Source organism: Danio rerio, chromosome 14, assembly GCF_052040795.2.
Source record: "Danio rerio strain M-AB ecotype USA chromosome 14, GRCz13ab, whole genome shotgun sequence".
Classification (NCBI taxonomy): Eukaryota; Metazoa; Chordata; class Actinopteri; order Cypriniformes; family Danionidae; genus Danio; species Danio rerio.
In genome coordinates, this window is record NC_141034.1 from 17,311,961 (window position 1) to 17,338,450 (window position 26,490).

Below are 26,490 nucleotides of genomic sequence, written 5' to 3' on the forward strand. Positions count from 1 at the left end.
AAGCAGTGGTTTTTCATATTTATGTAGGCTAGAAAATAATATGTTTTGTAATATTTTAATCCTTTATATTTATATTCTATATCTATTCAAATTATATCCTATATATATCCTTAATATTTACATTTTTTCATATGTAAAGATATTTGCCTATTGCTCTCTTGTGCGTATTAAGCAGTGCGTAAGCGAGGCGCAACTGCGCCGGAGTTTAGACCGGGTTAGTTTTGGTCTAATGAAAAATCTATTATAGTTTCTCAAAATAGCAACGCGCCAGCGGTCCGCCTCAGAACGCCTTCCTTTTTAGACCAGAATGCCTATAGGCGCAAAAATGAGTGCTAATGCAAGATATGATAAAGGAAAGCAAGTGTCAGGAATGAAAAATGTTTGCATTAGTGTTCATTTTATCATAATAGGTTAAAATAGGGCAAAATGGTTTGAACATAGCAAAAGAGACCTCAGACAGTCTTTGTCAATCAATACAAACAATTCCAAGTTTTTTTGTGCAAATCTGCTACACTTTACAGAATTTAGTTCATGGTGACAACATTATTGATTGTTTTTATTAGTTTAATCAAATTTACTGGAAGTTGGTGTAAGAACAAGTTCCACTTGCAAATTTCACAGTTGCATCAAGAAATGTCAAATGTAAAGAAATAATATGTGAATTCATTGTTTTGGTAAATATAAAATTGTTTTTTTTTATTTGTTTTGTCACCTGTAATTTGTACACTCAAAAAAAATGTTTTGTTTTGGGTTTTTTTTTGCTCGTTTAAACTTAAAATGAGCTGGAAGAACACATTTCTTGAGATTTCATTGGGACAACCTAATTTTTTATGTTCAATCCACATTAATTTGTTGAAAGTGTTAGGTTAACTTAATCAATTTGTGCTGAGACACCATGAATAAATTGTGTGGAACTCTGCATTTTTTACAGTGTATATCTGTTTAAATATAAAAATAAAGAATGAAATGACAAGTAACACACCTTTAGGGTTCTTCAGCTTATGTTTTTTGCACTCTAAAAGTAATGGTATAGCTGTTAACTTAAAAATAACTTAAAAATTAACAGCAAATACAACAGTTTCAGCTAAAGATCTCCATGTGTCACCTACTGTACATCTTTGATGGACTGAGAGCAAGTGGTTTTAAAGCAAATTTTCAGTTTTGGATGAACTAACGTTATGGGCCCTATCATACACCCTACATCATATAAGGTGCAAGACGAGTTTGGTGCAATTTGTTGCAATTTCAGACCAGCACAACCCTAATTTTTATGCTTTTGCACCATGTTGTTTGCATAGCAAATCCATTTGTGCGATTTTGTGGACTCATGGGCGTGTTGGTCTAAAATAGAGGTGTGTTAAGGCGCATTGTTGATGCATTGCTATTTTGAAGAACTGAAATAGACCACACCATTGACCAACTGAAAGCAGGTCTAAAGGCCAGCACAGAGTGCATTAGTTACGTGCCATGTGGATTCAAATGCTTACACATTGCTTAATACTAGAGGTGTGAACCTATACTGGTCTCACGGTTCGGTTCGGTTACGATTATCATGCCATTGATTCGGTTCAATTCGATATCTCGGTGCATCACGGTGCATTGACGATGCTTTTCATATATAGTGTTATATTTTAGGGGGGAGGCTATAACATGCTGTCTGTATAAACACACAGACACACAGCAACACACTGTCTCTCATTGAAACACATTCACAAACATAGACAGCATCAAACAAACAAACACACACACGCACACACACACACAAACAAACACACTTAAGCCCTTGCAACAGGTAGAACTCGTGCTGAGCGGAGCAGAAAAACGAAAAAAACGAAGAAAATAAGCACTTTTCCGACGGTCCCTTACAGAGAGCTCCTCTCAGCGCGAGCTCTGCTGGCTAAAGTAAACGCAGACTGCGAGGGCTTAAACGGAGCAGTGCTCGTAATGTCGAGCGAAAAAAAGAAAGACAGCTGTGAAACATAACCAGCTTTGTCTTTCTGTAGGAAACACACTTTAGATCTTTTTAGGGTAAGCGTTTTTTGAGTTATTGCCGTCTATAACTGAATGTGTGTCAGGAATATCGAAAACAAAACCAACTGAACCGCGCTCATTTCTGGCGCCCCAATGGATATACAGCGCCCTAACCATTTGCCTATGGTGCCTATGCCACGGGCCGGCCCTGAGTTGGCTGAGTGTTGTAAATACCTGCGTTCACCTCCCTCGCGACAGAGCGCATAGGAGATAAATGACGTCACAACATAATAACCGGTTATGGTTATTACTGAATCGATACCGAATTGTCCGCGTCTGCATCGCGGTGCACCGAAGAAACAATTAATTTTGACACCCCTACTTAATACACACAGGATGTATAGCATTACACAAATATCTTGACATATGAAAAAATTAAAGGATTAAAATTATACAAAAATGATTATTTTCTACATAAATATAAAAACCACTACTTCCATGTCTCATCCTGGGGGGCTTTTTCAGTTTATTCATGACAATTTGTATTTGTATAATGTTATTGTTATTATTATGATTATTAATTATTATCTGCATATTTATATTTGTTTAAATAAAAACTAGTTTAGATTTTAGATGTATGCATGACATATGGGGCATAAGTATAGGACGTGTGTTTGGATATACAGTAACTCAGTTTTTTGACCACACACTGCAGAAATGAATTGTGAATTTGAATAAAAGGAGGATTTACTGTTGATAAAAAAAAAAAACATTCAAAATTTTGAATTCACACATACTTTGAACTGCAGGCATTCAGTGCTCCTGCAAAAACGTGAGGCACCCAGGGCACATAAACAGCTCCCAAAATGACTTTAAAAATATGCCTCTCACCTCAAACAGTGGCTTTAATGTGATCAGGTCATGAACCACCACAATAATATGCAGCTGCAAGAAGCAGTTTGCCTTCGAATTGGGGCTGAAACAATATGATAAAACAAAGATTACAAGTGCTGAATTGTGTTACGATGGTCTAGAATGTTTATTATTGTTGTTGTAGTAGTTGTTATTATTAATTTTTTACAGCTCATTTATGACATATTAATGTAATACCTACAGAAATATTAAACATTTAATTTTTCACCCCACATTTCCACATATGGTTGCCTCATTTAAAAGCCAGTTAAACTAGTGCATTTTATATGGCTTAGAAATACTAAATTAAAGGTCTCAAACGCACACTGCTTAATTTTTCACACATTTTTATTGCTCTAAAGCAAGTGTGCCGCAAGCCTATGTTTGAGTGAAGGTCTCGGCCGTTAGATCGCCCCCTGGGGGCTGGCTGCAGTACAAGTCATTAAGCCCGCCTCCTCCGTGTTAATGAAGGAGACTTGAGCCCAAATAAAAAAAAATATTACACTTGCAATAAAATGTCCCGAAAGATAGTTCTGGGCTGCGTTTCCCAAAAGCATCGTAAGCCTAAGAAGTTCGTAGAAATGATCGTACGACTGATCTTAATATTACGGTCTGTTTCCCAAAAGCATCGTAACTTAAGTAGCACTTGAAAATCTTCGTGGATCTACGAGTGCTCTGGAGTAATCGTAAAGCCTTAAGTGCATCGTAAGGAGACAGAGTTATGAGGGCACCTGCTGGACAACCGGCAAATTGCACCTACAATTTACTTCTCTTCAAAGTCATTATTCATTTTATTTGTACGTATATCTCTATTCATTTATATTTTCTACACATTACACAATTCAATATACAAATAATAATAATTAATAATTAGGCTAAACTTTTCAAAAATAAATGTAAGAGCTTATTTATTTATTTATTTATTTACTTATTTATTTATTTTGATGTGAGATAAGCAATTTTTGATAAAGAAATTGATAAATAATTCTACTTAATTAAGGTTTCATATAAATATCGAAAATGATGCTGATGTCATTTCCGGCAAGGACTGTTAGAATTAGTTTTATGCGAGATTGGAGCAAGACAGTGTTTTTACAGTACGACATTTCCAGTTAATTTATGTTTTTAAACTGGCTCAAAAATATTTTTTTTTTAATGTTATTCGAGTTGAATATACATTCACACAAGTAGAAGAAGAATTATATGGATTGCTATAACATGTGCAACAATAACGAGCCATTCTATAGCGTGACATTTCAGCACTTAACAAACGGATAGCGACTCCTAAGTTGCACTTAAAGCTGGGCTACGTGCAATTGTGTTAAGTGCATTTTTGGGAAACGCACGTGAAACAATAACGAACGTTCGCAAAATGACTCGTAGAAAACGCTCTTAAGTGCTAAGATCAATCGTTATCGGGAAACGCAGCCCTGGTCGATTAAGGCACTGGTTATTGTGCTGAAATAGGTGCAGATCTTCATTTTTGTAAACAGTTTGTTTTTAGCAGTAATTTAATGCTGGGCGTGTCATCGTGATTGACAGCTGTGATTGACAGTTTCTCAAAGCGCGGCGTCTGCGCTTCGGCAGGAGACTGAAGTAGACTGAAATGTTATTATTCGATTTCTGTGTTATTTTACCATGACAAAATGAGTTCAGCAGTAAACTATAGTTTCTGACATACATGATTCTGGTGGAACACTGTTTATTCGCTAAGTTCAGGGCTTTTTTCGGGCTTTATTAGTTTGCTGATACACGCCTAGCCACCCAGATAGCAAAACACAGTTCCGGCTAGATTCTCGCCTGCCGGAGACTTATCTCTTAGAGCTCAGACTGACTAATGTTACCTCTGCTGGACCTACTTCGGATGCCTGGACTCACTACCCAATTCCAGCCCGAGTCAATCGAGCCAGATGCGGCGGCCGAGCGAGCAGGCGCTGCCGCATGCGAGCCGGAATCAGCCCGCGACGCCGCGAGTAAGTTATGCGCTGCGGCCTGGAGCTGGCGCGATTGAATATATAAAACCCTCATATTTGTTAACGTTATTACATCCATTTGTGTTGATATGACAGCAAACGCATGCTGAGAAGTTCGGGGGGCGTAGTTGATTTTACATAAAGCGTTTGATTGGAAGCTCGACTCTGCTCATTTTCGCGGCTCCTCCTCTGGCTCCATCAGACAATCCTTCTGCGCATGTCTGGCTCCAATTTCAGCAGTCTTTTGCGACAGTTTGTGCCCGTCAAGCAGGCGTTTTGCCCTCAAGGCGTTCAATGGGAAAAAGGGCTGTCGCGTCGTCCATATTTTTTACAGTCATTGCTCTAAAGTAATACTTCATTTAATATTAAGTTTACTTAATACTCAAAAGGGTATGTAGTTGTTTAATGAATCTATTATGACATTCAGGTAATAGTCTCTGTCAACTCAGAAATAAAAACAATGTGAAGTCTGTCTTGCCCTGATCAGATATCATTGCACACTGCTTAAACATTCCACTATCCAACAAAATGTAGCTTGAACATGTTCAGTCACGTGAAAGCAAACTCTGACCATCGGCAACAGTTGCAGGGGTAACACACTGACCCAACAAACAAGTTTGTTCCCATTCAGCAGTGCAGTGTAAATTGGCCTATAAAAAGTTTGTCATTTATCAGCCTTGGAAATGAAAATGGCATTGAAAAGCATATTTCAATTAAAAGTGAAAGTTCAAAATAACGTAGTGTGTCATCAGGACATGCAAAAGAAAAGCAAAACTAATGCATGTTTTTGGACTCTGATGTGAATTTGGAGAAATTTACTGATCTGCTTAAGTGTTCATTTCTATTTTTCAAATAATTCTGTAACACTGTAAGTAGAAATTATAATACATTGAAATTAACATATAAAGACAATAATCAAAATAAAATAATAATAAAATAAATAATTTAAAACCACAATTAACCCTGCTGAATATAGGCCAAAAATGCAGTTGTACAAGACTCAAAGTTCATGACTTTCTTGAGCAGAATATTACAAAATTCCTACTGCTATGACACTTCCATAATAATGTGGAAACACTGTGTCAATATAATTTGACAAATTATGATATGAACTTTGATAAGCTTTATGACTTTGATATTATGACAATGCTGATAAAAACATTAGGCAAGGCCAGTTCCTCATCCTGTGACTGGACAATGAGATCGCTATTTGCTAAACAGACTGTAAGAAGAGCCGGCAGGAGCTTTGATGATCAACACTGTTAGTCTAACCAGTGTTTATTAAGCATGTTACATTTACATGGATATCAATACTCTGATTTTATTACGATTAAAAGTCTACCATGTAAACAGCGATTTTCGATGACCTTAATCCGAATAAAGTCATAATCAAACTAAACAGAAATCAAATTAAATACCTGGAGTCTTCCTATTGTAATCAGATTCTTGAAGTGCAGTATGGACAAGTAAACTCTTTAATCAAACTATTACCATCATGTAGGACTTTTCACCGCATTTTGTGACTTATATTCCATACACAAATGGCTGTTTGACACTATTTTCTGCACCTACCGAGTTAGTAAAGGACACCCGCATTGCAAAATGTGGAGATTTTTTTCTTTCCATTCGATATGTGGTATCAAATTGCATAAAAACAACACTCTTCCACCCAGTCCTTACTTCATTCTCTGATCCAATATCTCAGTTTGTCACAGGGGCATGAATGAAATGCTCCTGAATAGGAGGTCAAACTGCAGTTAAAGTGCAAAAAAAAAAAAAAGAAAGAAACATACGAAATTACATGAAAATCCAAAGAAAACGTTGTATAGCGTTGTGACACAATTTCGTTAATCAACATAACATGTAAAATGGGATCAGGAAAGGAACATTTAAAACGCAACTCATGTAAACACCTTGATCATATAGTCTTATTCAGATTAAGACAAATAATTTGATTACTGATATCCATGTAAACATAGTCAATGAGATTTTACATGGACACCCATAATTCGATTTTAATATTATTAAGACAATACTAGGATTAAGAGTCTTCCATGTAAACAGCGATTTTTGATTAATTTAATCTGACTAATGTCATAATCTAACTAAACAGAAATCAAATTAAGACATATGGAGTATGCCGATTTTAGTTGCATTATTAAAGTGCAGTACAGACATGTAAACACCATACTCAAACTATTACCGTCGTGTAGGATTTTCGCTGTAATTTGCAACAGGATAGTCTACACACACACAGAGATCTTTGTCACTATTCTCTGCACCTACCCAGTCAGTGAAGGACCACAGCCACCTGCATCACGAAATACACATATTTTTCCCCCCTACAACGTGTGGTATCAAATTCCACTAAAATAACACTCTTTCAGCAGTTCATACTCGCATCTAATATCTTGGGGCCATGGATGAAAATGTTCCTGAATGAAAGTGAAGGTGTCAAACTGCAGTTGAAATCGACAAATTACAAATGAAACACCTGAAATTACATGAAACTCCGAAGGAAATGTGGGATGCCCAGTTAGTACTGTAGCTGATTGTAACAAAACACTTCTGCCTGTTTGAAAGAAACAGAAAAAAGCAAGCACTGGGGATTTGTTGATTATTCTTGTTGAACCAAACTCGTATAAAAAACCCCAAAGCCAAGGTACGTAACGAAAAATGACTTCTGTTTACATTACACCCCTAATCATTTGACAAATCATAAAACCTGATAAGCTTAAGATATCCCTGTGATAAGCTTCATACATTTGATAAACATACAGCAATAATAAAAAACATTGGACAAGGCCAGTTATTGTGAATTTTATCTACTGATAATGTCATGGCTGTTTGTGTGTGCAGGGTTTTCCTGCATGAAGAATTATGAGGTGGCCACAATCATGACTACCAACAGAAGTGATGTTCAAGCACTAGTCATCTTTTTAATTACATTACATTTACATTATTATTAGCCTTTTAATAAAATAATGGTTTAACAATATACTTATTAGGAGCACAAGAATAAGTAAGTAATGTATATTCTATATATATATATATATATATATATTCATTCATTCATTTTCGGCTTAGTCCCTTTATTAGTCTGGGGTCACCTTAGCGGAATGAACCGCCAACTTATCCAGCATATGTTTTACGCAGAGGATGCCCTTCCAGCTGTAACCCAACTCTAGGATACATCCATACACAATCATACACTAACATGGGCCAACTGACCCAGCCGAGGCTCGAACCAGCAACCTTCTTGCTGTGAGGCGACAGCACTACCTACAGCACCACTGTGTCACCCTCTATATATATTCTTTTTTATATAGTGCATTTATTGTATTACGTATTACGGCGCCAGTACGCTCACCGCACAACAGCTATAGGTAAAGTGGAGAGACAGTGATACAGCTAATTCGATGGATGGGGATGACTGGGAGGCCATAATGGTTAAGGGCCGATGAAGGAAATTTAGCCAAGACACTGGGGCTACACCCTTACTCTAATATAATTGTGTTATTTGATTGATGTTTCTATTGTTTTTACATAGCAGGACTCATTATTATCTTTTCTCCTTCAATGTTTCAGTGTGTGTGCTTCATGACAACTAAAAGAACATCACTGAATCATGTTTTTACTTCACTTCAAGATTGATGCCACATAAAGGCTTTTTAACTAATGTGGAACCCACGGTGGGGCAAAATGTTGCAATATCAGCCAAGATAAAGTTGAATTTTTCAGAACATTGGCACATACTTTGATGAATTGTGAAATGACTCTGTCACATATTCATTTTATCTGATAAATGAACAAAGCAACAATTTTATCTCCCCCCCCCCCCAAAAAAAAAAAAACTCCCAAACATACCTGCAAATTTTCTTCACTTCTTTCATTTTGTCTTGATTCAGCTGTGGTTCTCCAGAGGTAGTTAATTCCTCAACCAGTTGAGATAGCTTATCTCGCATTGTTTGGTCCATCTTGATATAAGACTAAAACAGAATATACATTTTATACATAATATAACTATACGTAAAGAATAAAATTATGGGTAAACAAATTTATTACTAAAAAAGATTTGGAATTCTCAGTTTTACAGTTTTTTTTTCCTGTAACGTTATAGATAATTATAAGGTGGTCACCTCCATCAAATTTTTACATACAACTTTGACAAAAGTCAGGCTGGCTGTCATACTCTCAGACCCTCAAATTAGGCTTAAGCACTGGTCATGTAATTAATTACATTATAATGTTAGTCTCTTTAAGTAAGATACTGTTTTACTTGATAAGATTAGAAGAAAATGCAAACGTTACATGTGTTTGTTTCAAGTATGTAACTTACCACCTCCACATCAAATAAATTTGTTCAACATAGATAGATAGATAGATAGATAGATAGATAGATAGATAGATAGATAGATAGATAGATAGATAGATAGATAGATAGATAGATAACTTAGCGTTATTCTTTCTGCTGACTGACTGACTAACTTACATCTGTTTTGACTGTCTAAGATTTATTTGTCTTTGAATATGACACAACACGTACCTCCTTGTCCACTTGTTGTAACAAAAATGTTTTATTAATCACTGCAAGAATACAAAAAATATGTTTTCCTATTGTAATGAAGACCACTCATCGCCTTTAGTGTGACCCAATAGTGAATGTAAACAAAGAAACAATAAGGAAATCTAGTGGAGAATCAGTAATTTTCAAAATAAGAGTCGCTAGTGTAAAAGTCTGCAAAAAATGTACAACGTTAACTTCAACCGAAACACAATCGTTATTACAACTTTATGTTCGATGAATCTGTGCGTATTTACCACTGTTCTCTTTACAGATCGGTTGAATTAACTTTTATGTTGTACGTATGTTGCAATTCTGACAAGCTCACAATTACACGCTGCTGACGTTGATTAGTAAGCGTTGGAACGTAAGTTAACATGATCAATATTCATTAGCTACCTTTTTTTTCATTCGCCAGGCTGACAACCGCCCACGCACATATGACTGGTTGTCAGCCAATCGGTGAAGTATAATTTCTTCTCGTGCAGCACATAAATGAATATTCAATTACAAGCCTTTGGCCTAGTAGAATTCGAGTGACGCACTTTGCATGTTTGTGAACGGTCCGTGGGTGGGAAAAAAGTGCGATAAAAGGAACACACTGCACCTGCGAGTGATTAATTACATTATCAACACGTCGCTGTAAACAAACAACTATGCTAGCCCGGTTTGTTCTTGTACTTTGTTTGGCAGGTGAGTTTTTAAACTAATTTTGACTTTGAATATCAGTTTAATGTTTCTAGTATGTTGTAAAAATATAAAGTTGTTTTTATGTTTAGTCATTACAAGAAAGTCCTTTATTTGAGCAAGAAACACTTTAATAATTGTTTTTCACTTCCCTGAACAGCCTTGGTAAGAGCGGCTGCTATCCCTGATGGCTCGATAGTAGTAAGTTGAGCAATATAGCCCTGCATGTGCTTTTATTGATCTAACTTTACTTTATCTATTTAATGTGTTTTTGTGTGCTTTTTTTATTTACAGCCAAACTGCTCTCAATACTCCTTGCCTATATGTCAACGGGATTATAGCCCTGTGTGTGGCACAGATGGAATAACATACTCCAATGAGTGCATGCTGTGTATGGAAATTTTGTAAGTAGTAGGCCTAACTTAAGTTTGATATTTTTAGTCCTCATCCACTTGTTTAAATGATCTTTTTAATCTGACCATTTTGTTGCAGTGAGACAAATGTCAACCTATTAATCTCCAAAATGGATACATGCTGAGCCAGATCCACTCGTTTTATTTGGACTGTGACATGAAGGCTGGAACCACGTGTTGCTTTTTAATTTTTTTTTAGTTTTAGAATGAAGATTTTGTTCTATATTTTTTATATATTCTAATCTTTAAATAAAACTTTGATACAAGTCTATGTGTGGGATTTTTTTTCCAGTTTTTCCCTTCTCCATGATTGTAGCACCTTTTGATGGCTCCTACCTGTTGGGCTATTGATAAAAATAGGAATATAATCAGAGGTAAACGGTGTATGTAAAGCCTTCACTCTCTAAGACCAAGGAAAGTTTTGTTAAAAAGGGATGAAATCAGTCACGTGACAGAAAATGCTTTTATGTGAATCTAAAATTACTAAAGAAGCTATGGTACTGATTTAGACATGAATAACAATTGAATTCTGAAAAGTGTTTTTCAACTCCAAAAAAAACAAAACAAAAAAACATCATGATACTCTTAAAATAGACTACATTGTCAATAATCCAGATTTATATTTGTCAAACATGATATTAATTATTTTCTGGACCAGTCATTTTCTTTTATAGTGGTTTAATATCTCTGAGCAGAGCAAGATATGATGAAGAAAAGCAAGTTGAAAAAAATGACCATAGTCAATTTGGCTGTCCACACAGTGTATTCTCAATTTCAAATTTTCTGTACATATTTTTACAATAAAAAATTAAGTGTCCATTTAAAAATAAATAATAATAAAATGCCCTGGACCACAAAACCAGTTTTAAGTTGCTTATGTTTATTTGTGGCAATAGCCAAAAATACATTGTATGAGTCAAAATTATAGATTTTTTCCCATTCTATCGAAAATCATTTGGATGTTATATGTAAAGATTCATTCATTGATTATTTTTTTTGAGCTTAGTCCCTTTATTAATCTGGGGTTGCCACAGCAGAGTGGATCATTAATTTATCCAGAATATTTTTTACGCAGCAGATGCCCTATCAGCTGCAACCCATCTCTGGGAAACATCCATACACACCCATTCACAAACATACACTATGGACAACTTAGCTTACCCAATTCACCTATACTGCATGTCTTTGGACTTGTGGAGAAAACCGGAAACCCACGCAAGCATGGGGAGAATATGCAAACTCCATACAGAAATGACAACTGACCCAGCCTAGGCTCGATCCAGCGACCTTGCTGTGAGGCGATTGTGCTACCCACTGCACCACCGATTTGCCCCAAAATCAGAATGGCATCCGCTGGGTAAAAACATATGCTGGATAAATTGGCGGTTCATTCTGCTGTGGTGACATCAGTTTAAAAAAAGAGACTAAACTGACAAGAAAATGAATGAATGAATATATAACTTTAACCACTAGATGGCTGCAGAGCTTCAGCTATTTGACTAATTAATGTCTTTTCACAAGTTTCTCTTTTTTTATTTAAATGCTTAGAAATACACTTGCTCAATGCAGGAAGACATTAAGGCCGACTCACAACGTGGCATTTTTATTAATCCTGAATGATTGTAGCATGTCAGACTGCACAAGCCATGATACACTATAAGACACAGGTGTCAAACTCAGTTTCTGGAGGGTTTCGCTTTAACCCTAATTAAACATAGGCTACCTGATCAAATTAATTGTCCTTTAGGTTTGTTTGAAACCTACAGGTAAGTCTATAGGAGCAGGGTTGAAAATAAGCTGAAATAAACTGCAGGGATGCGCCCTCCAGAGTTTGACACCCCTGCTATAAGATCTCAACTGTCATATTGGGTTCGTTTGAGATGGTCCTCACCTTGCCTGCAATGTAAATTAGATAGGTACCGGCAGTAAGAGGAGGGCAAATGTCAGCAAATGACAGAGATGGCATTTGTGTTTTTTTTTTTTTTTTATCGCAAACAACTGACCACAAAATATTAGCTTATAGTAATTTATAGTAAATATTATATTGTTTTTGAACATATTTTTTAAGTATTATGTTATATTTTTCTACTTGTTATACAATAGCATCTACAGAATTTAAATACTCGTTATAGTATGGTTCAATAGGCCCTATAATATTGCCATAAATTTCATATATATATATATATATATATATATATATATATATATATATATATATATATATATATATATATATATATAATATATATATATTAGGGATGTGCGGAGCAGCCGGTATTTGTATCTGTATTTGTTGAGGGGGGAAAAGTATTTGTATTTGTATTCGAGTAAAATTCAAAATGGCGCAAAAATATATATTTTTTCTATGACACTTCTAATTTAAGTTATAGTGAAAGTATTGTTTAATTATACCCATTATATAAATTATAGACATGCAATATTGGTTGTTGTTTTTGAACATGTGACAAGAAATGTCATTGAAAAGAAAATAACATAGAAGCCATTTTCTCATCCATGGTTAAATCAACAACTAATAAAATACCATTGTGAATATTATGAACCCCACCACCACCGGTCTTGTTCAAGGACACTGAATAGACAGAATAAAAACAAATAATACTTCAAAAAACTGTTCTTCTTCTGAAAGAACTTCTTTCCAATGCACAGAATTCCAAACACTAAAATTAGCTAAATAAAACCCTGCCTAAATAAAACCCTGCCTGGGAGATTAGGCAGAACAAAAGTATTCTATATAATACTAAAAGATACAGCCCTGCTATTGTCATCTGCCTGCCACAAAACAGACACAAAGTTGTTTTTTTTTTTTTTTATGTTTTAAACTGACTTGCTGGGGCAGAATGTGGCTGTGTTGATGGTTTGGTGCTTGTGGAGGATTTAGCAGAACATAGCTGTGCTGATTGAGGGGATTGATGCTTGTGGGGGGTTCACAGACAGTATCAGGAGAGGATGCTTTTAGTGCATGTGATAATACATTACATAGAAGGTTGCGCGGTGGCACAGTGAGTAGCACTGTCGCCTCACAGCAAGAATGTTGTTGGTTCGAGCCCCGACTGGGTTCTCCCCATGTTGGTGTGGGTTTCCTCCGGGTGCTCCGGTTTCCCCCACAGTCCAAACACATGCAATACAGGTGAATTGGGTAAGCTGAATTGTCCCTATTGTATGTGTGTGAAAGAGAGTGTATGGATGTTTCCCAGTGCTGGGTAGCAGCTGGAAGGGCAGCCACTTCGTAAAACATATGCTGGATAAATTGGTGGTTCATTCCACTGTGGCAACCCCAGATTGATAAAGGGATTTAGCCGAAAAGAAATGAATGAATGATTATGGATAGAAGATGTTGACAGATGTTTAATATCTCTGCCTCTGCTGATTTCACATTTGTAAACATTATACAGTATCAGTTTGTTTTATCTGCAGCACCACTGACTGTAAAATTCTTCCACAAAGAACATGAAGTTTTTTTTTTGTTTTTTTTTTGACTGGTGGAGGACCAAGAAATGGCTCAGCAGCAGTCTCACTCTTTTTCACTCTTTTTCTGGGTGCCCAAATGTATTTGAGGAGTATTAAGTTAATAAAAGTGACGGGAAGCTATGCTAAGGTTAACTAGCCTATAGCATATATCTTGCTGTCTGCAAAAGACAGTAATGTAGACGTACCATATAACTCCCATAAGTGCATACTATTCGACACAACTGCACAAGCATCGTTTTAACCTTCATAAACGAACGTTAACGTTACTCTGTCAACAGTCTATTGTCTAAATTACCACGCTAACAGAGCTAACGTTGCGTAAACAGAGAGCACCCGATTGCTTTTTAATCTTTCAGTATGTCAACTCAGAGTTCAAGTTTAAACTCCTGGTTGGTTTCAGTAAACTCCTTACTGAAACAGGCCCCTAGTCAGCTCTTGAAGTTGGAGGATAAATTTTGTTTGAAAAATCATTATGCAAATGAAGTCTCCATATTTTTTTAAGCAGTGTTATGTGTGTGTGGTCTTCCCTTTTATGTATTCCTTACCCCTAGATGGGGTGTAACAGTAGTAGTGTATGAGTGTGTGTAACTGTGAGAGTGTATAAGTGTTTCCCAGTACTGGGTTATGGCTAAAAAGGCATCAGCTGTGTGAAACATATGCTGGAATAGTTGGCGACCCCTGGTAAATAAAGGACTAAGTCTTAAATTAAATTAACTAAATTAGGGAAAGAATAGTATTCAACCTAAAGTGCAATTTAAAGACAAGTTTGGTTTGTTGCTTTATCCTTCTTCTCCACTGCTTTAAGATCATTGGGTTGAGGTTGATATTTTTCCTCAAGCATTGGCAGTTTGGTTCTAATCTGCCGTCCAGTCATTAAATGTGCAGGGCTAAGTCCAGTTGCAACGACCGGAGTCGCACGGTAACACATCAATGCCAGGTGAGGATCAGGTTGGCAGAGAATCCGTTTTGCAGTTTGAACTGCTCTCTCTGCAGCCCCATTGGCTTGGGGAAAATGAGGACTTAAAGTTGTATGATGGAAATCATAATCTGTACAAAACTGTCTAAATTCAGCTGAGGCAAACTGTGGGCCATTGTCAGATACAAGCTCCCTGGGAATACCCCATCTCACAAACATGCACTTCAGTCTGCTGATAACATTGAAGCTGGATGGTGTTTGCAGGTGAGCTATTTCAATGTCACGTGAGTGATAGTCTACAACTACTAAGTAATTTTTCCCATTTAACCTGCATAACTCTGCAGCAATCTTACACCAGGGACTAGTAGGCAGGGGTGTAGTGATCAGGGGTTCTTTTATTTGTGTGGGTTTATGAGCCCTACAAAATGTGCACCCTGAAACAATCCTGTTGATGTCATTGCCAAGTCCTGGCCAACAAACTGACATCTTTGCCCTCTGACGACACTTTGCGAGCCCTTGATGTCCTTCATTAATTAGGCTTAACACTTCCTCCCTCATCGACACAGGAATGACTATTCTGTCCTCATACAAGACTAACCCATTGGCAAAAGACAATGAAGCCCTGGCTGTATGATAATGACTCAAGGGGAAGGGTATGTGCTTCAGCCAACCCATGATGAGAAAACCTATCACTGCCTGGAGATCTGCATCTAACTCTGTAGCCTTCCTAATGGAATCGAGCTTGGATTGTGACACCTCTTTAGATGCAACAACCGCTTTAACATATGCCTTCACCTTATCTTCCATCTCTGAGTGGAAGTGTTCACTCAAAGGTTTCCGAGAAAACGTGTCCGCCACCACCAAACATTTACCTGGAAAATGGACTGCCTTTGCATTGAAGTGCATTAGTCGCATTAGCAAACACTGACATCTTAACAGAACACAATCACTAGCGGTTTATGATCTGTCTGCAGGCAAAATTCTTCCAATTTTTGAAGGTAACGAGCAATCGCTTGCAGGCCCACACTCCTGCCAAGCACTCCTTTTCAATTTGTGAGTACCTGCGCTCTGCTTCAGTCAAAGTTCTAGAGCAGAATGCGACTGCTCGTGTCACGTTACCATGAACTTGCATCAAAACTGCTCGCATCAGCAGTAACCATTGTGAGTTCCTCAGGGTCATAATATGCCAGAGTAGTAGCTGTGGCCAACATGGTTTTAACTTTACTCAGAGCCTGCTCCTGGACCTCGGACCAAATCCAGACTGCATCTTTCTTCAGCAGAGCTGTAACTGGTTGCAGCACTGTTGAAAGCCCTGGCACAAATTTGCCTAAATAATTGATCATTCCTAAAATTTGCCTTAGGAGTGTGGAAAAGACACACGCGTCTGAGAGCTTGGGGGCTATATCCTCCAACGTTGGGAGAATGTAACACTAACGATTTACAGCCTGATTGAGCCGTTTCAGGTCTACACAAATCCTAACTGAACCATTCTTTTTCACTACGGGCACCATTGGGGCACACCATTCAAAATTATCCACTAGGACTGCATCCGTTCGAGCTCTTTTTCCATTTTAGGCAATAGAGGAAAGGGAATTCTTCGAGGGGTGGACAGACTATAGGGAGTAACATCTGACTTTAGCTGAATTATTACTGGTTCACAATTAAGCAAGCCAATGTCTCCATAGACATCACTGTGATTTGTAATTTTATCCACTCTCTGTACTAGATCCATCTTACAGGCAGTGCTAGCAAATTGTTGGCACATGGCCCATCAATTACAAAAACCCAAAATTCAAAAATTTTCCCTTTTCTTTCAGTGTTTGCCAGAAATTTCCCCATGCAATTCACTTTTCCCCCTGGGCTTCTAACATTTATACTTGTTTTAACCAGCGGGGGGCACTCTCGTAAACTTTCAAACACTGAGCGTGACATGATGCTGATGTCGGCTCCTTGAATACGCAGATAGGCACACCACCTGTCTTCTGCAGCTGACTCATTCATTACAGAGCCCAGGAAAAATTAATTGTCAATTTCACTATCACACATTACAATCTCTTTGACATTTTTAGTTCATTCATTCATTCTTTCATTCATTTCATTCATTCTTGTTGGCTTAGTCCCTTTATTAATCCGGGGTCACCACAGCGGAATGAACTGCCAACAAGTTTTTACACAGCAGATGCCCTTCCAGCCACAACCCATCTCTGGGAGACATTCACACACACACTCGTACACTATGGACAATTAAGCCTACTCAATTCACCTGTACCGCAAGTCTTTGCACTGTGGGGGAAACCAGAGCACCTGGAGGAAACCCACATGAACGCAGGGAGAACATGGAAAGTCCACACAGAAACGCCAACTGAGCCGAGGCTCGAACCAGTGACCCAGCGACCTTCTTGCTGTGAGCGAACGTGCTATCCACTCCGCCACTGCGTCGCTAACATTTTTAGTTTTACATGCAATTGCAAAATGTCCCAGCTTATTGCATCTTCTGCACCTATTGTTTCGTGCAGGGCAATTATTGTCATTGTGTGTGTGATTACAACGTGTGCAGTCCACAATCTGTTTTCTCTCTCCACCTTTTTCCTTTTTCGGTGGCCCCGAAAAATGCTTTGAGCTTTTATAACGTCCGTGTTGTACAGCGCTCACATTAGCGGCTACTCCACCGCTCGCATTTTGCGTCTTAATAAGCTCCGACTGCCTGGCGATCTGGACCGCTTTATCCAACGTTAGTTTGGGTTCCATTTGTAACTTCTGAGAAACGTCACGATCTGCAATTCCTATGACAACAGTAATTAGCCAGTTCATAAAGACACCTGACAAAAGCTTCAACAGTCTCTCCCGATCTCTGTGTGCACTGATAAAAACAGGCTCTCTCATGAATAACATTCCTCCTTGGCACAAAGTATTCATCAAATTTGACGACTACAGTCTCGTAATTATTTTTGCTGAAGCTTCGGCAGATGTGAAGGATTCGAATATTGTTCGGCATCCCTGCCCATTACATATACAACAGAAAGTTAACTTGTACTTCACCATCTTCCTTGTTCAGTTTCGTCACGATGCGGAACCAGGAGAACCGCTGGATCTACGCGGGCCAGGTTGCAGGCTGAGCGAAATCAAAGGCTTCTGGTGGGTTGAGACATTGTCAGTTCCTAAACTGTGCGAGCTTGCTCGTGGGTATAACGTACGATTCTGACACCATGTCATGAGAGGAAACTCTTCATTCGTTTCACAGATTACTTTTATTAAACAGACACACATGAACAACGCACTTCCTATGAACTCTCTAATTCCCTTTCCGGGTTAACCCCTTTGACCCCCATGGGGTGGGTTGCACCAAACAGGTACAATATGATTGGTTAACATAATAAACCAGTTTTCCACAAAGGGGGCAAATAATATTAATACATTTGTTATATAAACTGCAAAGTAAAATGAATAAGACTTTCTCCAGAATAAAAACTATTATATGAAACAGTGTGAAAATGTTCTTGGTCTGTTAAACATAATGGGCCCTATCATACACCTGGCGCAGAGTGGCACAAGGCGTGACGCAGTAGTCTTTTGGAAGTTTAAGCTTGGTGCAAGAGTCGTTTTGAGGCGTTGCGCTACGCTGTTTAAATAGCAAATGCATTAGCGCTCATTTTTGCGCCCATAGGCGTTCTGGTCTAAAAAGGAAGGCGTTCTGAGGCGGACCGCTGGCGCGTTGCTATTTTGAGAAACTATAATAGATTTTTCATTAGACCAAAACTAACCCAATCTAAACTCCGGCGCAGAGTTACGCCTCGCTTACACACTGCTTAATACGCACAAGAGAGCAATAGGCAAATATCTTTACATAAGAAAAAATTTTAATATTAAGAATACATATAGGATATAATAAGAATAGATATAGGATATAAAGGAAAATATAAAGGATTAAAATTTTACAAAACATATTATTTTCTAGCCTACAAATATGAAAAACCACTGCTTTTATGTCTTCTTCATCTTGGGAGGCTTTTTCAGTTCATTCATAACAATTTGCTTTTGTATAATGTTATTATTATTAGCAGTAATGTTTATTATATCCATATATATATTTGTTTTATTAAAAAACAAGCTTAGATTTGCCCACCTGTCAGGTTTTAGACCATATGGGGCAAAGCATGTGTTTTAGGATATAACTCAGGTTTTTGAGCACATTTTGCTATTATTATTCATTTATTCGTTTGCTGGCAATTTGAACTGAATTTAGAAATAGTTTTGAAATGAATATTTGCGCTTAAGAAACATAAGTATTTATTTATAGACTAATTGATGTCTGTGTGTAAGGTTTCCCTATCCAAGAGCAAAAGTGAAAGTGATCCATTATCTCTCATTCTCACGCAGTAGATGCTCTGTTTAACAGTTTTCTGTTAAAAAAACTTTTAACTGTAAACTGTTTGCTTGTGAAATGCTTATTTTTTCCACTTAGGGCCCTATCATACACCCGGCGCAGAGTGGCGCAAGGCGTGGAGCAGTAGTCTTTTGGTAGTTTCAGCTTGGCACAGGAGTCGTTTTGAGGCGTTGCGCTACGCTCTTTAAATAGCAAATGCATTAGCGCTAATTTTTGCGTTCATAGGCGTTCTGGTCTAAAAAGGAAGGCGTTCTGAGGCGGACCGGTGGCGCGTTGCTATTTTGAGAATCTATAATAGATTTTTCATTAGACCAAACCTAACCCGGTGTAAACTCTGGTGCAAAGTTGTGCCTCGCTTACGCACTGCTTAATATGCACAAGAGAGCAATAGGCAAATATCTTTACATATGAAAAAATTTAAATATTAAGGATATATATAGTATATAATAAGAATGGATATAGAATATAAATATAAAGGATTAAAATATTACAAAACATATTATTTTCTAGCCTACAGAAATATGAAAAACCACTGCTTTTATATCTTCTTCATCTCGGGAGGCTTTTTCAGTTCATTCATAACAATTTGCTTTTGTATAATGTTAATATTATTAGCAGTATTATTTATTATATCCATATTTATATTTGTTTTATTAAAAACAAGCTTAGATTTGCCCACCTGTCAGGTTTTAGACCATATGGGGCGCAGCATGTGTTTTAGGATATAACTCAGGTTTTAGAGCACATTTTGCTATTATTATTCATTTATTCGTTTGCTGGAAATTAGAACTGAATTTAGAAATAGTTTTGAAACTAATATTTGCGCTTAACAAACAAAAGTATTTATTTATAGACTAATTGATGTCTGTGCGTAAAGGTTTCCCTATCCAAGAGCGAAAGTGAAAGTGATCCATTATCTCTCATTCTCACGCAGTAGATGCTCTGTTTAACAGTTTTCTGTTAAAAAACTGTTAACGGTTTGCTTGTAAAATGCTCATTTTTTCCACTTAGACTTACTTTGCATCCTGTAAATGGCGAATGCGCTCTTGGCGCGACGCAGCTGGGTCTTAAAGGTAATGGGAAATAAAATTCTAATTGGTTTATTCTCAAAACACACCTATAACTCATTAAGAAAATAAACTCAACCCTTTTAGAACATGCGCCGCGGCGCAAGGCAGATTTCCCGTCCTTAAATTAGCAAAGACGCGTCCTGACACGCCCTGAAAGCTTGCGCCCTGCGTTTTGCGCTCTGCGCATGGACCATCAAAATAGAGCCCTTAGACTTACTTTGCGCCCTGTAAATAGCGAATGCGCTCTTGGTGTGACGCAGCTGACTCTTAAAGGGAATGGGAGATGAGACTCTAATTGGTTTATTCTCAAAACACACCTATAACACATTAAGAAAATAAACTCAACCCTTTTAGACCATGCGCTGAAGCGCAAGGCAGATTTCCCGTCCTTAAATTAGCAAAAACGCGTCCTGACACGCCCCGAAAGCATTTGCTCCCTGCGTTTTGCGCTTTGCGCATGGACCGTCAAAATAGAGCCCTAAGCCTCACAGTGTGAACGTAGCTTTACAAAAATACCGTTCGCGACACACACATTAACATTTACTGACACTATGAGGCCCTGGTGATTATAGCGGTTAAGAAATACACAGTGATTTTACTCTTTATTACAAACATGCTGTTTTTAAAAAAGTTTTAAAACTATAAAACTTATAAAAATCACAGAGAGATGGAGCAAATATTTGAATCCCAGTTTATTTGCAAAGACAATCTTCTGTGGACGTGTATACATGTTATTATAGAAACATTTCCCAGGCAATTAATTCGATGGGCAGAGAAAACCGCACTTGTATGTATCATTGGGGTGAGCCTCAATATCTGTGGGATTTCTATAACTCACATATGACAGTGGACACACTATACAGACAGTTCTGTCCAAACAGCTTACAAAAGTTGATTTTCACCATAGGTGCACTTTAATCCATTTATTATGGCCCTTTTTCACTGACTGGTAAAGTACTATGGAAGGTAAATCCTGCCAATTTTAAATAAATCAAATAAAAATTGAAAATAAAAATCAGATTAACAATTTCATTTTAAAACATTGTTCGCAAAATATCTGCCAAAATTGAAAACGAAATGAAATTATTTAATTTTTATTTTCTCTTTGACAACACATTGTCCCTGTCAAATTGATAATTAAAATAAAGTTGCCAATTTAACATTTAATTTTCACTGCAATTCCAGGTCAAGACTGCCAATATTAAAATAAAAAGCCAAACTGAAAAATAAATTGCAAACACCATTTTTAAAAAGCGTGTTATTAATGTTCACGCTATAATAGTGACACAATTCAAATTAAAATGTAAATTTAAGCATTCCTTTTATTGACACTTTTTTTTTTCATTTCAGTTTTCATTGTCGATTTCATTTTTAACTTCAAGCTGTATGCAAAGCCTATGCTAATCAGTGGGAGGGGTGTATTCAAGTGACGTCGAGTGCTTTCACACACAGAGCCTGAGGGCAGAAGCACTGTTTTGATGGATGGGACAGCGTGAGTTACTAGTATAAATACAGTATAACAGAAGTAAAATGGCAAAATCTGTTAGTCAGCTTTTACGTGAAGCAGCTGCTGCATTGGTACAGCAAGAGGAACAGGGGACACAGGAGAACCAAACGTTAAACTTCCGTCCCGCAGCAGGAGACACAGGCTTCCTCGGTGGGCAGAGAAACTGCAGCATAAGTGCGGTAGGCCTTGTGATGAAGTCGTATAGTAGGCCTATACTGTATTAGGTCTTGTGACGTTAACAACTTGTTAGTACTAAAATCTTTGAAAGACAGCTACATCAACTCGGTAAAGTTGGTTTTAGGTTTGATTTTCCCCAGACAGTCATGCACGTGTTACAGGGTGCATGAGGTAAGTGATGGTGATTGACGTCTGCAATGACCAATCAGTGCAGAGTACGCCCCTGTGTGTGTGTGTGTGTGTGTGTGTGTGTGTGTGTGTGTGTGTGTGTGTGTGTGAGTGAGAGTGATGGCTAGGGCTATGGCTTCCAGGTAAGGTGCAGTTAGCTTAGCGGTTTGCTAATTGTTTAGTGGCTGGGGGTTAATGCTGACCCTGTGTTGCATTCCAGCCTGCCTGGTGTATGTGTGTTTCCATCAGTGTTTTGACTGATTGGATGACTGACTGCCCCACTGTCAGTTTGTGTGGTTGAAGACTTTTTATATCAACCGGTGAATTTGATATAAGAGCACCTCATTCATGGTTGGTAAGTGTTTGCATGTGATTGTAAGTAGGAGTGTTATCCAATGCAATTATTTGTAACAGTGTGTGGATGTGTGTTTGTTTGTTATAGGACTCTCCTTCTCGTTCAGATCATAAATGTGCCCACATTTGTCGCTGCTGTTAAAGAACATTTATGCTACAATCCAGAAGCATTTAATGCTATCTTCTAGGTGATGCTACTGTCTGAGTACTGACTGAACTCTGTCAAAACCTCTTTTTATTGTATTTGAAAGAAAATAGAAGGTTCAGTTGCGTTCGCAGATACGGGGCCGTCAACATTGAACAATCTGTAATCAATGTGATAAACTTTTGTCCATGTTCAAATGCACCAAAGGGTATTCTGTGAATCTTCCTTTCCTGTGACTGTCTAGTTCATTAATCCATTTCAAAAGACCCTCATTATTACTCTGTATTGAGTTCTGAATGACTGACTTTTGTGTCTGTGCTTTGTGTAAAATTTAACCTGGTTGCGAGAAGCCCTTTTCCCATTGGTGGCTCTTGGTATTATTTTCTTTCTGTTTCTTGCAGGAGCTGTGGGCCCACAGGTGAAGGAACCTTTTTGGTGGTGGTGCTGCTGTGCCAGTGTGTGTTGTGGGACTCTTCTGATGCATCAGGGTGTGTGACAGGAGTGTGTTGTGGTGAAAGTGTATGGCGTATAACTTTGTCACGGGTGATCACTCCTGTGGGTAGCCCCAGTCCTGTGAGTGAATGGCTCTATTTGGGAACATTGATTTGGAGAGTATGATATTGAGTATTTTCTGTGTGTGGGTTGAATGTTAACCACTTTCAGTGCCTTATGTTAGTAAGCCCTTCATAGCTGGCTGGTCATCAGGACCTATTTTAGTGTGAACCTTTTTAAAGAATTGTAAATAAACTTTTGTATTTACTCATGTCTCCTGTCTGCTCCTTAAACTGAAAAGAGACTAATCTGTGTGACCTTTTAATATTTTTCCTGGGTTTGAATCTTTCCTGGGTTTCGGTTCCAAAACAACATAGCCCACAGTCAGTGCAAACCTCATCTGTGTCTGTAATCTTCACCAGCGCATGTAAACTTTTTTAGAGAGTAACTCTGTCATTCCGAGTACATAATAGTCCAAAAGGCGACGATAAACATGGCAGCTTGTTGATGATTCAGGTTGCTAAAACAATTTGCTCCTGTGTTTTGGTGGGCTTCTCCTTTGTTTGTTTGTGATTCACTCTCGCGTTTGTCCTTTTCTTTCTAATAGGATCAGATGACGAAGACACTTCACCACTCGCACTTTTAGACAGCCTTGTAAAACATGTCAGGACACGGCAACTTTAGTTCTTTCTTTCTTTGTGTCTGTACATCAAGACAACGACAAGGTTTGTTTGAGCTTGGGTCATCCATGGCTTGTTATTATATGCATATAGTATTTTGGTGTAATGTCTCGGGTGAGTATTTAAAACATAGCCGTTCCTTGGTTTTCATTCTGGCTAGCTCCACACAAGCTTGTAATGTATCTTTGTAACCAATTAGCGCGCAGCTGTGCGTGTAGCTCCACCTTTCTCATGTTTGGTACCCTTTCGAAAGGGTGCTGAATAAGTTGTACGGTACGCTACTGAACCGTACCGTACCATACCACTCAGTGGAAATGGGCCATTAAATAAAAATCAATGCATTTGTAGAATCTATTTATGTTCTTTCAGGTTTGTCACATTATTTTGAAAATATATTAGTTTATATTATTATTATTATTTTTTGTAAATTGTGTAAGGCATTTCAGTAATGAGAAAAATCCATCAAAATAAAAATAACTTTACATGACTGTTAATAATCCAATTTTAAAAACAAATTTTAAACAGAGCTGAAGAGTGCAAACTGTTTATTTTGGAAATTTTGTTCAAAAAAGTTTTTGCTTCACTTTTGCCACAATTGCCTGGCTCGCTAGTTTGAACCTTGATTTGAAAATATACTTTTGTTTTTAGCGTGCTAACACCGAATGACACGTGGATCAATTTTTTATAATAAAGAAAACACAACAAAATTGTAATATAGTCAATCAAAAGAGCTTTTCAGATAGATGTCTTGAACAAGGTGTGCTTTTAACAACATTTGTTTTCTATATATTATTTAAACCCAAATAGACAAAGATTATTATTATTTATATTCAGTGTTCTAATATTACTTTATGTCAAAAACATTTCTCACTTTTCTATCATTCCAAAGTTGGAAATTGACTTTTGTTTTAATAGTATTTTTTCCGACGCTCTACCAAAGTTTAAATAACAAAACACTCACTTGTATATCAATACTTTATTTAAAGATCACAATATTTTAAAAAGGAACATTTTTTTAGTTTGTGACTAAAACCATTGAAGATCAACATGTGGTTCCAGCCTTCATGTCCCATCCAGAATAAAACGAGTGGATCTGGCTCAGCATTTGCCCAATTTGGAAATTAATATGATGTCTCTTTTCTCTCTGCAAAAAGATGGTTAGTTTAAAAGGAACATTTAAACAAGTATAAAGACTAGACATACCAAACTTGATTTAGGGCTACTTACAAAATTCCCATACACAGCATGCACTCATTTGGGTATGTTTTTCCATCGGTACCACACACAGGGTCATAGTTCCGGGGGCACATGACTTCGTATTCAGCGCAATTTGGCTTTAAATAAAAACATACAAAAAACATTAAATGTATGAAAGTTAATATACATTTAAAATAATGTGTAATAACATATGCAAATAAATACATTATAGTTAGTGAAAGGGAAAAAAGAAAGAAAGAGAGCATATTGCTCAACATACCACTGTAGGACAATCATCAGCTGCACTTGCCATGGCTGTTCACAACAACACAGAAGTGAAAAACAACTATTTAAGTGTATTCCTACACAACTATTGTAGTTTAAACTTTTAAGTAATGACTAACATCATTATTATTGCCACAAAACATGCTGGAAACATCAAACTTTGATGTTCCCTTTGATGTTCCTTGATTGTCAAAATTAGTTTAAACTCACCAGCCAAACAAAGTACAAGCACAATCTGCGCCAGCATCATTTTTTTGTTTACAGTGATGAGTAGACAATGTAATTTAACACTTTCACATGCGATGGCCTCCTTTTATTGCACTTTATTTCCCACCCACAGACCGGTGTTGTGAAATATTCTTGTGAAAATATGTTCTAATAGGAGTTTATGTAAATGTTCATAAATTCAACACATATTTTTATTACTTTTCATTCTGTTTTTTTTCTATATTTTAAATGTGTTTATAAGTGTGCCTCTTATTAATTGTTTATTCTACAGTATCCTAACTTTTACAAAAAATGACAAGTAAAAGTGTCAAATGTGTGTGCCTGGAACTGAAAATGTATTAGGCATTAATTGCATTTCTGAAATGACAGATACTAAATTTAAATATTGAATGTTACCATTACCATTATTAACCTAATGTGCTGCATCACTTCACAGCTGTTCATAACTGGGACTTGCACATGTAAAACCATCGTTTTAGCATAACCCTGAAAAGCTACTTAAAGTGGTTCTCATTGTTTAGACATTCATATTTCCAATGCAGTATGAGGAGGAAGAAATGTGTTTCTGCCGATAAAAGATCTTTGCAACGTGAAATTTATGAAATCTTTCTGATAAAAATCATGTGGAAACAAAAACTATTTGCCATTTCATCCTAGCGGGGCTCAGCTCATGATAGTGTGTCGTAAGAGACCATTGCCTAAGTGGTACTTCCTATTAAATCGGCACCAATATATCATGTGCACTGCAAAGAGCTTTTGTTACTTTTGTTACTGCTTTTGTTAAAAGTTTTTGTCTTGTTTTTAGTGAAAATGTATAAAAAATCTTTAGAACAAGAAGCATTTTCTAGATAAGTAAAAAAAAAATCATAAATATTAAG

General features: G+C 37.2%; 3 protein-coding genes and 1 long non-coding RNA gene across 7 annotated transcripts in view; 1 reads left to right on the top strand and 3 right to left on the bottom strand.

Moving 5' to 3' along the window:
• The window catches only part of uvssa (UV-stimulated scaffold protein A), a 77,024-nt gene extending 67,491 nt beyond the window's left edge, over window positions 1–9,533 (bottom strand). Inside the window, exons 1-3 of one of the 4 annotated variants that reach the window (XM_087280327.1) lie at window positions 9,403–9,522; window positions 8,724–8,833; window positions 2,863–2,947 (exon numbers count right to left, since the gene is read on the bottom strand). Coding sequence is in view for 2 of the 4 variants with exons in the window: in XM_087280325.1 (XP_087136451.1) it covers window positions 8,724–8,833 (110 nt within the window). In the remaining 2 variants the exon portion in view is untranslated. 4 annotated transcript variants of the gene reach the window in all.
• Window positions 670–6,091, bottom strand: LOC147840800 (uncharacterized). The gene is made up of 3 exons (XR_015507329.1): window positions 5,198–6,091; window positions 2,361–3,239; window positions 670–1,500 (listed from the first exon to the last, which is right to left on the bottom strand). It is a non-coding gene; the product is annotated as an uncharacterized LOC147840800 (long non-coding RNA).
• Window positions 9,534–9,837: 304 nt separating the features above from the next.
• spink2.1 (serine peptidase inhibitor, Kazal type 2, tandem duplicate 1) lies at window positions 9,838–10,881 on the top strand. The gene is given in 4 exon segments (NM_001198751.1): window positions 9,838–10,113; window positions 10,268–10,308; window positions 10,402–10,511; window positions 10,600–10,881. Coding segments are annotated over 4 exon segments (234 nt in total). The 5' UTR covers window positions 9,838–10,076; the 3' UTR covers window positions 10,646–10,881.
• A 13,982-nt stretch (window positions 10,882–24,863) lies between these two features.
• On the bottom strand, window positions 24,864–25,673 carry spink2.2 (serine peptidase inhibitor, Kazal type 2, tandem duplicate 2). The gene is given in 4 exon segments (NM_001386507.1): window positions 24,864–25,046; window positions 25,130–25,236; window positions 25,380–25,414; window positions 25,595–25,673. Coding segments are annotated over 4 exon segments (228 nt in total). The 5' UTR covers window positions 25,635–25,673; the 3' UTR covers window positions 24,864–25,000.
• Between the last annotated feature and the right edge of the window lie 817 nt (window positions 25,674–26,490).